Source organism: Pseudophryne corroboree, chromosome 5 (genome assembly GCF_028390025.1).
Source record: "Pseudophryne corroboree isolate aPseCor3 chromosome 5, aPseCor3.hap2, whole genome shotgun sequence".
NCBI lineage: Eukaryota > Metazoa > Chordata > Amphibia > Anura > Myobatrachidae > Pseudophryne > Pseudophryne corroboree.
Genome location: NC_086448.1, coordinates 713,793,293 through 713,809,108, shown reverse-complemented (window position 1 = coordinate 713,809,108; position 15,816 = coordinate 713,793,293). Strand labels below are relative to the sequence as shown.

At 46.5% G+C, this 15,816-nt stretch overlaps 1 protein-coding gene across 11 annotated transcripts in view; it reads right to left on the bottom strand.

Moving 5' to 3' along the window:
* PEX2 (peroxisomal biogenesis factor 2) overlaps positions 1–15,816 on the bottom strand; it is a 129,101-nt gene that overhangs the window by 26,405 nt on the left and 86,880 nt on the right. For 2 of the 11 annotated variants that reach the window (XM_063923953.1, XM_063923955.1), the window contains 2 exons: positions 12,360–12,418; positions 9,581–9,657 (listed from right to left, as the gene is read on the bottom strand). The exons of 1 other annotated variant lie outside the window; for it this stretch is intronic. In XM_063923953.1, coding sequence (XP_063780023.1) covers positions 9,581–9,605 — 25 coding nt within the window. In that variant the 5' untranslated portion in view covers positions 9,606–9,657; positions 12,360–12,418. Of the gene's footprint in view, positions 1–9,580; positions 9,658–12,354; positions 12,419–15,255; positions 15,459–15,560; positions 15,811–15,816 lie in introns of those variants that run through there. 8 more of the 11 variants (XM_063923957.1, XM_063923959.1, XM_063923954.1 and 5 more) reach the window with 7 other exon arrangements.

The window sequence follows — 15,816 nt, the reverse complement described above, 5'->3', positions numbered from 1 at the left end:
CCACGCCCGGAAGGAAGACTGCTGACAGAGCGCACACGTGCTGTTCCGCCCAGCGGAGAACTCTTGTGGCCTCCGCCATTGCCGCTCTGCTCTTTGTTCCGCCCTGGCAGTTTACGTACGCCACCGCTATTATGTTGTCCGACTGAATCAGAACAGGTAGACCTTGAAGAAGGTTTTTCGCTTGCAGAAGGCCGTTGTAAATGGCTCTTAACTCCAGAACATTTAAGTGGACACAAGATTCCTGGCTTGACCATTTTCCCTGGAAACTTCTTCCTTGTGTGACTGCACCCCAGCCTCTGAGACTTACATCTGTGGTCAGCAGGACCCAATCCTGGATTCCGAACCTGCGACCCTCTAGAAGTTGAGAACTTTGCAGCCACCACAGGAGAGAAATTCTGGTCCTGGAATATAGACTTATTTTCCGGTGCATGTGCAGGTGAGGCCCGGCCCATTTGTTCAGCAGGTCCCACTGAAACACCCGGGCATGAAACCTGCCAAACGGAATGGCTTTGTAAGCCGCAACCATCTTCCCTAGCACTCGAGTGCATTGATGAATCGACACTCTTGCCGGTTTCAGAATCTCCTTGACCATGGTCTCGATTTCCAGAGCTTTTTCCGGCAGAAGAAACACTCTCTGTAGTTCCGTGTCTAGGATCATGCCCAAGAAGGGCAGCCGAGTTGTCGGGATCAACTGAGACTTTGGCAAATTTAGAATCCAACCATGATGTTGCAGAACCATCAGGGAAAGTTCCACATTTCTTAGCAACTGTTCTCTTGATCTCGCCTTTATCAGGAGATCGTCCAAGTACGGGATAATTGTGACATCCTCCTTGCGTAGGAGTACCATAATTTCCGCCATCACTTTGGTGAAGACCCTCGGGGCCGTGGAAAGCCCAAACGGCAACGTCTGAAATTGGTAATGACAATCCTGCACCGCAAATCTCAGGAAGGCCTGATGAGGAGGATATATCGGGACGTGTAAGTAGGCATCTTTTATGTTGACTGACGCCATAAAATCCCCCCCCTTCTAGGCTGGAGATCACAGCTCGAAGAGATTCCATCTTGAACTTGAAAGTTTTCAAGTACGGATTGAGGGATTTTAGGTTCAGGATCGGTCTGACCGAGCCGTCCGGCTTTGGCACGACAAAGAGGCTCGAATAGAACCCTTCCCCCCCGTTGGGACGGGGGAACCGGGACAATGACCCTCTGTTGACAAAGCTTTTGTATCGCAGCATTAACTACTTCCCTTTCTGGAATAGAAACTGGCAAGGCTGATTTGAAAAATCGGCGGGGGGGGGGGGGGGGGCATCTCCTGAAACTCCAGTTTGTATCCCTGGGACACTATGTCTAAGACCCAAGGATCTAGGCCCGATTGAAACCAGACCTGACTGAAGATTCGGAGACGGGCCCCCACCGGCACGGACTTCCGTAGGGGAGCCCCAGCGTCATGCGGTGCACTTGGCAGAGGCGGGGGAGGACTTTTGGTCCTGGGCGCCAGACACAGCAGGCAACCTTTTTCCCCTTCCTCTACCTTTTGAAGCGAGGAAGGACGACCCCCTTCCTTTTTTGTATTTATTAGGCCGAAAGGACTGCATCTGATAATGGGGCGCCTTTTTCTGTTGTGCGGGAACATAAGGAAGAAAAGATGACTTACCCTCAGTAGCGGTAGACACCAGGTCAGCAAGGCCGTCACCAAACAAGACACTACCTTTAAAAGGGAGAGCTTCCATAGCTTTCTTGGAGTCGGCATCAGCATTCCATTGATGAATTCACAGCGCCCTCCTGGCCGAGACCGCCATGGCATTGGCCCTTGATCCCAAGAGGCCAATATCCCTCACCGCATCCTTTAGGTAAGCTGCAGCGTCCCTGATATAACTAAGTCAAAAGAATGTTATCCTTATCAAGGGTACCCATGTCAGATCCCAAATTATCAGCCCACTTAGCAATAGCACTACTCACCCACGCCGACGCCACGGCAGGCCTGAGGAGTGCACCCGTAGTGACATAAATGGCCTTCAATGTCGTTTTCTGCTTGCGATCCGCAGGATCCTTGAGGGCAGCCGTGTCAGGAGACGGAAGCGCCACCTTTTTGGACAGTCGGGACAGAGCCTTGTCCACATTAAGAGACGACTCCCATTTCTCCCTGTCGTCAGAGGGGAAAGGATATGCCATAAAAATTCTCTTGGGAATCTGCCACCTTTTGTCAGGCGACTCCCAAGCCTTTTCACAAAGAGCGTTCAGTTCATGAGAGGGGGGAAACTTCACCTCAGGCTTTTTCCCTTTAAATAAACAAACCCTTCTATCTGAAACCGGAGGTTCTTCAGAAATATGTAAAACATCTTTAATAGCCACAATCATGTACTGAATACCAATTTTGGATGTAAACTGGCCTCACTAAAGTCGACACTGGAATCAGAGTCCGTGTCGGTATCTGTATCTGCCATCTGGGTAAAGGAACGTTTCTGTGACCCTGAGGGGGCCTGTACCTGGGATAAGACATCCTCCATGGATTTTCTCCACGTTTGTGTCTGAGAATCTGATTTATCCAGCCTCAAGGACAATAACGCCACATTTGCATTCAATGTACTCAACATATTCACCCAACAGCAGTCGGCTGTGCCAACAGAGTCACTCCCAAATCTTTCTCTGCGCCCCCAGTAACTTCCTCCGGGGAGGAGCACTCAGCCTCAGACATGTCGACACACGGCACCGACACACACACTTACACTGGCCAAAGGGGACAGACCCACAGGGAAGCCTGTAGAGAGAACACAGAGGGAGTATGCCAGCTCACACCCCAGCGCCCATATACTACTAAACAAAAAATATATGTTGTCTGCGCTGAATATATATATATATGTCCAATAAAGAAAGGCACTCCAGAGACTTACATATAGTTGAAATCTGTATTAGGTCGAACGTTTTCGGGGATACAACCCCTTCCTCAGGACCACACCAGTACAAAACAGTGATAAAATGACCTTACCTATATACCCCACCAAACACTCACCTGCCGCTTATCAGCTCGTTAGGAGCTAATCAATTTGCCTCACAGACAAACCCATTTCCACCACAGGTGTATCTGTTGCCATGGGAACAACCCACTCATGTTCCACAAGGACCATAGCTCACCTGCGTGCGCTGGTAGTCTGGAACGCAAAGGGCAGCTCACTGCGGCTCTTAGTAGTGACGTCGTCAACCGCAGCCACTCCCAGCGGCACCCGCCGGAGCGGGTCGCCAAGTAGACATGTAAACACAGTCTCCACAGCGCCAGCACCGTATCCACGAGTACACTGCAGAGAGCGGCTCAGGACACGTTCACCTACTCAATCAGCAGCAGGGGTGTATAAAAACAGAACAATATAAATCTTAACAAAAAATAATAATGACAATGATAATATCGATAATTATAGTGCAAAACATCAAATTGCAAAAGATACAGTAAAATTAATATGCAACATATCTAGTAATTTGTCACAGGAATTATAACATGTTCCAATTGATCTTTTCATTGAGGCCACCAGGAGAGATGGTCCCCAGACGAACAATCCATTTGAATTCTTTGATTAATAACATTTTTGCTCTATCACATGCACTGTGGAGAAGAGAAAATGGTGTTGGTAAGCTGTGCGGCTAAGCCCCGGCCCTTCCCGGCGCGCTGTAGTCCTGCTAAAATTTAAAAGATTATACTAGCGGGGGTACATACACAGTGCCCAGGCACCCCTAATATGTATTTTGCCAGTGTAAAAATAAGATTTTACACTTACCGGTAAATCTATTTCTGGAAGTCCGTAGAGGATGCTGGGACTCCGTAAGGACCATGGGGAATAGACGGGCTCCGCAGAGGCATGGGCACTTTAAGAAAGACTTTGGACTCTGGGTGTGCACTGGCTCCTCCCTCTATGCCCCTCCTCCAGACCCCAGTTAGAGAAACTGTGCCCAGAGGAGATGGACAGTACGAGGAAAAGATTTTTGGGAATCCCAGGGCAAGATTCATACCAGCCACACCGTATAACTTGTGATAACTACCCAGTTAATAGTATGAACAAACATAGTCTCGGTCTACACCGATGAAACTATAACAGAACCCTTATGTAAGCAATAACTATATACAAGTCTTGCAGAAGAAGTCTGCACTTGGGACGGGCGCCCAGCATCCTCTACGGACTACGAGAAATAGATTTACCGGTAAGTGTAAAATATTATTTTCTCTAACGTCCTAGAGAATGCTGGGACTCCGTAAGGACCATGGGGATTATACCAAAGCTCCCAAACGGGCGGGAGAGTGCGGATGACTCTGCAGCACCGATTGAGCAAACAGGAGGTCCTCCTCAGCCAGGGTATCAAATTTATAGAACTTTGCAAAGGTGCTTCACCCCGACCAAGTAGCTGCTCGGCACAACTGTAATGCCGAGACCCCTCTGGCAGCCGCCCAAGACGAGCCCACCTTCCTAGTGGAATGGGCCTTAACCGATTTAGGCAATGGCAATCCTGCCGTAGAATGCGCCTGCTGAATCGTGTTACAGATCCAGCGAGCAATAGTCTGCTCTGAAGCAGGCGCGCCAACTTTGTTGGCCACATACAGAACAAACAGCGCTTCAGTTTTCCTAACCCTCGCTGTTCTGGCCACATAAATCTTCAAAGCCCTGACCACATCAAGGACATTCCACATATCCACCCAGTCCGGTGTCGGCGTTGCAGACGTCGATCTGACCATCATGCACTCCCCCTCCTCCTTAGGTGAGCCTTCCTCGTCAAACATGTCGACACACACGTACCGACACACTTCACACACACAGGGGATCTCTTTTCTGAAGACAGGTTCCCCCTGAGGCCCCTTGAAGAGACAGAGAGAGAGAGTATGCCAGCACACACCCCAGCGCTATATAACCCTGGAGAAAAACAGATTGTTTACCAAATAGCGCTGCTTAATGTATAAACGCCAATAATGTGCCCCCCCTCTACTTTAAAACCCCCTTTCACCGTGTGTCAAGCAGGGGAGAGTCCGGGGAGCTTCCTCTCAGCGGTGCTGTGGAGAGAAAATGGCGCTGGTGAGTGCTGAGGGAGAAGCCCCGCCCCCTCGGCGGCGGGCTTCTGTCCCGTTCAAACTTACTAAAAAATGGCGGGGGCTCTTTTATATACATGTACAGTGCCCACCTGTACATGTATATAGACTTTTGCCATAGGAGAGGTGTTTTATTGCTGCCCAGGGCGCCCCCCCTGCGCCCTGCACCCTTACAGTGACCGGAGTGTGTGAGGTGTATGGGAGCAATGACGCACAGCTGCGGTGCTGTGCGTTACCTCCGTGAAGCACCGAAGGCTTCTGCCGCCTGAGACGTCTTCTGTCTTCGTTTCTTCTGGCTCTGTGAGGAGAACGGCGGCGCGGCTCTGGGGTGAACGCCCAGGACGAATCTGTGTTCACTCCCTCTGGAGCTAATGGTGTCCAGTAGCCGAGGAAGCAGAGCCCATCATTTAAGTAGGTCTGCTCCTCTCTCCTCAGTCCCTCGGTGCAGGGAGCCTGTTGCCAGCAGTGCTCCCTGAAAAAGAGAAAAAATCCTGACAAAAATGCTTTCTAAGCAGGAAACTGAGAAGAGCTCCCTGCAGTGCACCCATTCTCCTCTGGGCACAGTCTAAAACTGGGGTCTGGAGGAGGGGCATAGAGGGAGGAGCCAGTGCACACCCAGAGTCCAAAGTCTTTCTTAAAGTGCCCATGCCTCCTGCGGAGCCCGTCTATTCCCCATGGTCCTTACGGAGTCCCAGCATCCTCTAGGACGTTAGAGAAATAAGGCTCCAGTAACCTGCTGCCCAGGGCGCTCCCCCCAGCGCCCTGCACTCTGTGAGTGCCGTTGGTGTGTGTGTGTGGGAGCATGGACCTCCGTTACAGAAGTCTTCTGTTCTTCTAATACTCACCCGGCTTCTTTCTTCTGGCTTCTGTGAGGGGGGTGACGGCGTGGCTCCGGGAACAAGCAAACTAGGCGCACCAAGTGATCGAACCCTCTGGAGCTAATGGTAGCCTAAGAAGCAGAGCCCTTAACTCAGAAGAAGTAGGTCTGACTTCTCTCCCCTCAGTCCCACGAAGCAGGGAGCCTGTAGCCAGCAGGTCTCCCTGAAAAGAAAAAAGCCTAACAGAGTCTTTCCAGAGAAACTCAGTAGAGCTCCCCTAGTGTGTGTCCAGTCTCTCCTGGGCACAGAATCTAACTGAGGTCTGGAGGAGAGGCATAGAGGGAGGAGCCAGTTCACACCCAGTAAAAGTCTTAATAGTGTGCCCATGTCTCCTGCGGATCCCGTCTATACCCCATGGTCCTTTTGGAGTCCCCAGCATCCTCAAGGACGTAAGAGAAAGAACTAGGTAATGAGAACAGAAGGAAGGAGTGCCCTGCTTTTGCAGCTTACAGTCTCTTGTCTCTGAAGAGGCAGAACTGGGGTGTGACGAGGAGTTGTCATACAAGTTCATTAAATCCAGGCAGGTACTTATTCGTCATGCAATAACATTAGGGAGGCATTTGATAGGCTCCAAATTTATTCTGCAGCAGGACAGCGACCACAAACATACAGCCAATGACATTAAAAACTATCTTCAGTGTCAAGAAGAACAAGGAGTCCTGGAAGTGATGATATGGCCCCCACAAAGCCCTGATCTTAACATCATCGATTCTGTCTGGGATTACATGAAGACAGAAGGATTTGTGCAAGCCTACATCCGTAGAAGATCTGTGGTTAGTTCTCCAAGATGTTTGGAACAACCTCCCTGCCGAGTTCCCTTAAGAACTGTGTGCAAGTGTACCTAGAAGAATTGATGCTGTTTTGAATGCATTTACTTTGCATTTTGTTAACTGATAAAATTAAACTATTAACACTTCTATTTTTGAAAGCTTTCTTACTTTGCAGCAATTTTTCCACACATGCCTAAAACCTTTGCACAGTACAGTAGGTCACATGAGCAATTCATTTAATGGTTGGTGGGTGATATTTAATTCAATAATGGTGATCATGGTGGGGACTATTTCATTTAATAATGTAGCCTATTAATTAAAGGTATGGTGATGGGATGATTTATTTCATTTTTGGGTAGTTTGGAGGGTTATTAATGTGGGGCTGAGTTTGGAGAGGAGGGGGATTTATTAAATGTGAATAATTAATGTTGGGTTGGTAGTGGGAAATAGCTATGATAATGAAAGGAGAATAAAAATAGATCTTTAAGACGCAGGTCCTAAAGAAAAAAGAATCCCAGTTGTGTCTGTATCTAGGGAGTAGTGGTAATCAAATACATGGCTCGACAGGGTGAGATACACAATTTGTAACATGTTTCAAGGATCTTTTGCATGGCTTTTTTTATTATTGTTTATATTTTTGTTTAGTTATCTTTGATTGCTTTGTGATTTTTTTCTATCTTCTGGGTAGGTGCATCGCCTTTGATTTCATTTTCACAAGAGTTTACATACAGATTCTCATACCATATCAATATCAGAGTGTGTAATATCCATTGCAGCATTCTATACGGATTGTATTACATTTTGGCTAATATGTGCCACACAGCCTTATTACCCCATCCTGGATGTCTTGAGAACTGTCCATATGAACTGCTGTATCCACATCGCCTGCATTATTATTTTTTTCTATTATTTTTATATATTTTAAATGTTTAGTTATGGCACTCGGGAAAAGGGCTATTCTGTATGTATACCTGGCTGCTGAAGAGACCCTGCAATACTTTACCTGCTGAAGTAGATTCTAGAGGGGAGATGTACTAAGCATTTGGAGAGTGATAAAGTGGAGAGATAAAGGGGTCTACTTACTAAGCCTTGCATGGAGATAAAGTACAGCCAATCAGCTTCTAAATGCCATGTTATAGGCGGTGTTTGAAAAATGACAGGAGCTGATTGGGTGGTACTGTATCTCTTTCCAAGGCTTAGTACACCTGCCCCTATGTCAGAAACAACACAAGTGAACAAAATCAACAGAAAGGTTATGTTAAATCTCTTTAATGCTTTAGCTGCTCCCCCTACTCCCCTTTTAAATTTAATAAAAATGTAAGACATTAAAAAACAATCCCTTTTTCATGCAGTGCTTCTGTGTTGAATACCAGCAGCTCCCAGCTTTCAGGCAGGACCCGTAGGAGTCCAAATAAGATGTACTATAAAGTCACCATGAGGCCAAGACAGAGTTGAACCCAAGTCAGCCATAACTGTGTCTGCACTGTGTACACAGAACTATGGGGGTCATTCCGAGTTGATCGCACGTAGCAACTTTTTGCTGCCCGTGCGATCAACTAAACGCCGCCTATGGGGGACTGTATATCTGCATAGCAGGGCTGCGAACGCTTGTGCAGCCCTGCTATGCAAAAAAGTTTTCTGTAAATGAAGACCAGGGTAAGAGTTACTTCCCCTGTGCGGTAGTTCCAGCGATGCAGGTCCCGGAATGGACGTCAGACATCCGCCCTCCAAACGCCTGGACATGCCTGCGTTTCGTTGAACCACTCCTGGAAAACGGTCAGTTGACGCCCCGGAAAGCCTTCCTCCTATCAATCTTCTTGCAGTCGCTGCTGCGACCGCTTTTGTCGTTAGTGGCATCGCGATGCAGCCTCCATGCATGCGCAGAACCGACCCGTTTGCACTGCTGCGACAAACAGCAGTGTGTGAACGGGTCGGAATGACCCCCTAAATGCAGATACTCGCATAGAGTTGTACACATATCTGTGGCCTTTCCACCCCTATCCGTACACTTGGCTCCATTATCAGTGCGGAATTGCGCCAGCCCGATCCTTAGAGTAACAGATCCTTCTGAAAACCCACAATTGTTTTGATACGTCTTACCTGAGCTTAGTCTACATGAAAGCACATGTGCCTAGGCATACAACTCTGCATCACTGATACTTGTGTACACTTGGTCTCAGAGTATGAGCTCTGAGAACAACCCAAAAGACACACTTCGCAAAAGGACTTCCATTTAACTTTGTATCAGTAACCTTGGTAGGAAGTAATCGTAGAAAAGGCCCTCAAAATAGTTTCGCTTCTAAAACAATGTATCCAAGGTCATGAATGAGCTTGTGACATCACAAAAATATCAGTAATTGTATGAAGCATTATTGTTATGGCTAAAAAAATACCCTGCATCAGACACCGTATGCTCTTATGTGACTCCTACACATACGTTACAAGATCCAAGGAGGGGCCCAGAATCCAACTTTGGCTATAAGGGGCAGACGCATTAAGTCTGGAGAAGTGATAAAGTAGAAGGTGATAACGCACCAGCCAATCAGTGCTTAACTGTCAAGTTACAGGCGGGTTTAAAAGAAAATGGCAGTTAGGAGCTGATAGGCTGGTGTTATCACCTTCCACTTTATCACTTCTCCAGGATTAATACATTTGCCCCCAGGTACCCTAAGTGTGCGTGCTTCTCCCATTGTCATTCATTTCCCAATTAATCTGCACATAGGACTCTCTTGTCAGTTTGTATGTCTCCACCACCCTCTCTTCTAACTGTAATTTATATATCTCCCACAGCTGCCTTCTCCTCTAATTCATTTCTCCCAGAATTGTATTCATATTCTGCCCTCTTAGTCTTCTTTGTAATCCCGTACCTCGGATGTGAGTTGGCATGGTCATGTGATCACGAAGATCGCTAACCCCTAGCGGGTTTTAGGCTGCTGCCTTGGCACTGCAAGACATGGAAGAAAAGCAACAAGAAGCAGGTTATGTATGCAGACCACACAGAAGAACATTGACCTAAGGTAAGCTAGGAACTTGCTAGACAGAAACATTTACATACTGCAATTAAACACTCTCTTTTTCCCATTTTTTAAATCTATGGGCAGCCAGAATGAAGAGGCACCAGTAAAGTTTACGGATTTTAATTAATTCCCTTAATGAAAGGTGAAAACTCTATTTATTGTTCTAATGTCCATTCGAATGACTTTAGGGCACGCCGCCACCCGCATAAACCTTAAAACCGAGGATGACGAATCCTACTCGTTGAACAGAGCAAAGTGACCCCTGGTGATTACCTTCTCTCCACGGAACTAATCACCAGTGGGGAGTCTTAGGGACAACTGGGGCTAGTTTCGGAGAAATTACGTTGGTGCGCATGTACACTGACGCCACTTTTTTTTTTTTTTTTTTAAAGTGCTGGAGTATGGTGATTTAGTTTATTCTTATCTATTTTTCCAAAATCACAGGAAATTTTACCAAAATCATTGTGAACTAGTCACCATATTTCACCTGTAAGAAGAAAAATAATAAGAAATTTTATAGTGAAAACAAATATTTGTCTTTTGTAATCTATTCAATGAACACGCAGCTTAAAAGAAAAACACAATTTTTGCCATGAGGTGCAGCACAGTTACATACAGTAGCAGATGTGAACTACCACCTACTGTAATAAGGGTTTTTTTGTTGTTGTTTTTTTTACCAACATCTCATCACTAGGGTTGCCACCTCTCCCTGCTTTCCTGGATTCTCCAGGATTAGGTGACAACACCCCAGGAGGCTTTTCCCTTCACCCGGATTCTCCAGGAATAAGGGGACCCTGGGAGCACCAGCAGTGCTCCTTGGCAACCGAGGAACTCAGTGAACTACAGTGACTGTCTCCCGAGATGATGACATCAAATCTCGCGAGACAGTGTTCAGTCCAGACTGAGCCGAAGTTGCGGCGACGCTGCCATCGGCAGCTTTTCAGCATTTCCCCGGGCTGTGCCTGCGGACTGCAGACTGAGCCGAAGCTGCCGTGACGCTGCCATAGTCAGCTCTTTCTCAGCGTTTCCCCGGGCTGCGGTGAAGTAACGCCGGCCCGGCTCATGTGAGAAGAGCAACGAGAGCGGACAGGCATGTCACACATATATCTATAATATAATGAGCATGCATGAAACAAATAGAGGCTCAAGTTATATATAGATATATGTATATGTTTTAATAATGTTTATGTTTTAGTTGTGCATTTGTTTGTTTAATCTGTTGAAGCTTGATATTGATTAGGTTGTGTGCAACACTTCCAAAGTTCTTCCCCTTTCACACAATCTAGTTTTAAGGCACCAAATGCCTGTAATTTATCCAAGTGGTGACTATTATATTCCTATTTATATAGATACAAACAATATAAAATGAAACAGTGTATGTAAAATATTTTATAAATATGGTACATCATTGTATTTACATGAACATTGCTTGGTACCGCGGGAAGGGGGGTAGGGGGGTTTGGGATTGAGGGGGTGGACCTCCAGAAATCGATGATGTAAGAGGTGGCAACCTTACTCATTACTCTATCCAGAGACCAGGGAGATAAAAAAATACAGCTATCTTTCCCAGGGGGAAACAGTGGAGCGGAGTAGGTGACAAGTGAGTGGGAGGTAAAATGATCTTATCCAGGACAGGGAAAGCAGGTTAGTATCCATTTTACACCAGGTCGTAGTGAAGCTTCGAATGCTCCACAGAACAATAAAATAGGAGAGTATAAATTGCGTGCAGTAACAACAAACGTATTAGGACATAAACGTACAGAGCTAATAATGGACGTTCGGGATGCCGGCAGTCAAAATACCGTCCACGGCATCCTGATGTTTAGAATACAGACAGGGGTCAGGAAAGAATGCTAACCCTCCCCTATTCCTGCTACCTAAACTTAACCCCCCCCCCCCGCCCCCCTCCCCACCGCAGGTGCCTAAATCTACCCCCCCTTCCCACAGCCTAAACCTAACCCTCCCCCTGGGGGTGCCTAAACCTACCCCCCCTTCCCGCAGCCTAAACCTAACACCCCCCCCTCTTCCCCGCAGCCTAAATTTAACCCTAACAATCCCCCTCCCCGCAGACTAACCCTAACCCTCCCTCCTCAGCCTAAACACATACCCCCTCCCACAGCAAACCTCTCCAGCAGGCCAGGCCGGCAGACACGCAATAGGGATCCCCGCTGTCAAGATGCCGGCATTGTGATCGCATTCAGGGTGATGGCGCCTGCATTCTCAGCAGTGTCGGGATTCAGAGATTGGTATTACGACTGCCAGGATCCTGACTGGATCCCTTATAATGGATGCGCTTGGTCAATTCTTATTTTGGTGCTCTGCATAACTGAATTGAATTCTGCAAAACTGGATGGTACATTTTCTTAACTGGAAAGGTATTCTGAGATTTGCAGTTCCATTCATTGAGAGCTACGGTCTTTATGCCTGTCCTATGATGAATTTATTGCAGTGGAAACAAGCAATGCTTATGATATTTTACTTAAGCATATATTATACTAATAGAGATCATCCATGTGGCAAATGGTGTCACTGACGGAGCCTGTTACATGGAAAACATTATGAATTGTGGCTATCATTTGAATGACAGATGTTAATAAACAGTTGAGGTACAATACAGAACACACCTTACCTTCACAGACAGCGAAGAAAAGTTAATCTCTGGACCACAATCACTCCCTTATACAGAAGCTTTGGAGAGAAAAAAATTATTATTCATTATTAATTTATAAAGAAACAAAACCCAACAAATGCCACTGCGACAGGAAAGCCATCACCTTCTATGTATGATGGTTATGCGATGCAATTTGAGCATTCCCTAATAGCAAAACTGTGGCAGAGCTTGGTGGGACTTGTAGTTTCACAACAGCTGGAGACCCTCAGGTTGGTCAGGCCTGCACTATTGTTTTGTGTGAATTTAGGCAATTTTATAATCACATAACTAAATAAATCAAAAGACCAAAATAAAAAATACGCAATCCGCTGTATCCCAATTGTTTCTCTATAAAAAGCTACAAACCCCAGAACACAACAGGTATACACCACCCCTCCCCTTTCTGAATGGGCCATGCTACTTAGCACCTAGATATGCCTGGGCCAATTCTAAGTAGTACATTGTATAAAAACAGTAGGACGGTAAAGTAAAAAGTATAAAGTCCACTACAAATGTAAGTTAAAAGGTCCAATATATCATTACATAATTAAGGAGTAAGATATTATATTTAACATTAAGGGGTCATACATAGTATATCATTTTTGAGGAAAGGGCATAACTAACAGTTTGCTTTCGTTGGGGAACCATATGTTTTTTAATCCCAGGTACAGTACACACTGGCTGGGGATTCCAGAATGAGGCATATTTAGGACTGGCATGGGCCCCCCACCCAGACCAGCAGCAGTATTCCTTAAACTCCATGCAATTTACCAGTTTCTAATTACAGCACATTGGGCCTGATTCATATTGTACACTAATGAATCTGCAGCTGCGATCCCATACGCAGAAACTGTGGTAAATGTGCAAATGTCTCAGCTGGCAGAGTCCGTACTGACACATATAGCGGTCGGCTTTGCTAATCTCAGGCACTGCGTTCAAAGATGCAGCAAGATCACAGATACTTCAATAATTGGCCTTCTGAGTACTTAATCCTATGGCTGCATGTACTGAGACGCTGGAGTACATACGGGATAGCATACGGGATTGCAGGCGCAGGCAGCGCATGCCTGCGTTTTAGCTGCCACTCCCTGTTACCTCCCCCAAATAGTCCCTCCTTGTCAATCACAGGCCCTCATTCCGAGTTGATCGCTCGCTAGCTGCTTTTAGCAGCAGTGCACACGCTAAGACGCCACCCTCTGGGAGTGTATCTTAGCAGAAGTGCGAATGAAAGGTTAGCAGAACTGCTCGTAAAAATTTTCATGCAGTTTCTGAGCAGCTCCAGACCTACTCCTTACTTGCGATCACCTCAGTCAGTTTAGTTCCTGCTTTGACATCACAAACACGCCCTGCGTTCGGCCAGCCACTACCCCCTTTCCCCAGGCACGCCTGCGTTTTTACCTGTCACGCCTGCGTTTTTTAGTACACTCCCCGGAAAACGGTCAGTTACCACCCAGAAACACCCACTTCCTGTCAATCACTCACCGATCAGCAGAGCGACAGAAAAGCGTCGCTCGACCTTGTGTAAAACTGCATAGTTTTGTGTGAAAGTACTTCGCGCGTGCATCCTGTGGCCCGTATGCATGCGCAGAAATGCCGCTTTTTCACCTAATCGCAGCGCTGCGACCGAAAGCAGCTAGCGATCAACTCCACTGTGCAAATGAATCCTCACTGCGAGCAACTATGGCAATGGACTTTGAGGTGTGTGCAGTGCGACTAAGATGCATGCACAGTCGGCCAATAATCGCTCAACTGTGAAAACAGCGACACAGCGTTCAACTCTGAATCAGGCCTTCTGCCAGCAAAATGTGACAATTTATTAACCGGTAATGATGGCTATTGACCATTGATGATTCAAACTCATCTATGGTCTATGCCCGATGTCAAATACTTTTTCCATCAATGGGGGAGAACCACATGGTCTCCTACCATCGATGGTACAGAACCATCCAATTATTTTTTTTCTTCTTCTTAGCAATGCAGGAACATGGCCACCCACAAAGCCCCACCCCCAGGCTGTGATTGGACTGCAGGCCAATCAGTGAAATAATAGGGATGACCATCGGTGGTTGAAACCATCAATGGTCATCCACAAAAAAAGTTTGTTACCATCAAAGGCCACCCACAGGTTCACCATCGATGGGATAGCACACCGATGGTCATCCCTAGTATCCAGTTGGCAAAACAGATAAATCCCCACCCTCCCCTTTGTGTCATTTTGCTCTGTGATGCCATATGCTTTGATGAGATGGCTTGTGTCTGGCTACACTACTCTGGAATCACATGATGAAGAGTAGTACCATATACAGCTCTGCACTATTGCACCATACCCTTTATCAGTGATACCAGATTGAATGTATTATTAGATTAAATGTATTTTTAATTTCATTACTAAGATTAAGGGTAGTGCGTGGCCCTTTTGATGGTTAGTGGCCCACCTATGTGGCCCCTGAAATGTATGAAGTTGCCCACAATTAATATAATCTAATTTGTACAGTAGTGCATCACTAGTAAAATAGATAATTGTAAATCAATACCTTATTGCCATTTAACTATCATTAATGTCAGTGACATTGGTGAATACAATAACAACACTGAATTGTTAAATTTCCCTATAAAAGTTCTGGTATTCCCTAACTTCTGGGACACAGATAAGCACAGGGACTTGTTCTAGTTAATGTGGGTCACTTGTATTGTGCCTGGAGTCCTCTGGAAGTCTATCAGCGTGATCCACTGTGAGTCTGCAGATACATATGCTGCATGTAGCATCACTGTCCCCACTTCGCTGCTGGTTCTGCCAGGCCTGATCAGACCCATCATGCAATACACACACACACATGAAGCACCTGCCATACCTGCCCTATACTACTGTACTTACACCAGCTGTTGCTTATATCTGCACTTCTCTGTAACAAGCTCCATGTAAGGGGGGATGTCTGTGCACATGACACACGAAGCCCCATGGCACTGCCCTCACCTGCAGGGCACACTACAGGCAACCGCCAGTAACTCTATGAGGAAGGAGGAATGGTGTTCTCTCTCTCTCTCTCTCTCTCTCTCTGGCATCTGCTGATGCTGTTACTGGAGACATATGCACACACATTGTAAAGCTGTCAGACTGCAGCAGAAAAATGCTGATACTTGTAGTTCTACAACAACTGGAGTATATAGCAGACGACTCACATCAATGCAGCAGCAGCACTGACCCCCAGGGACTCCTCACACTCTCCCCTCTGTCTGTACACACTCTCTCTGCTGCTGCGTGTCTTCCTGTCCTCCTGCTGTCACATGACTCAGCTCTGTGTCTACGGCGAGAGAGATGGTCCAATATACCACAGGCACTGCCACACATACGCAGCTCGCTCAGCCATCCAGCTAGAACGCTGATATTGCTGTTGTCTATTGTTCCACTGATTCTGATCCATGCATGGCAGGATTT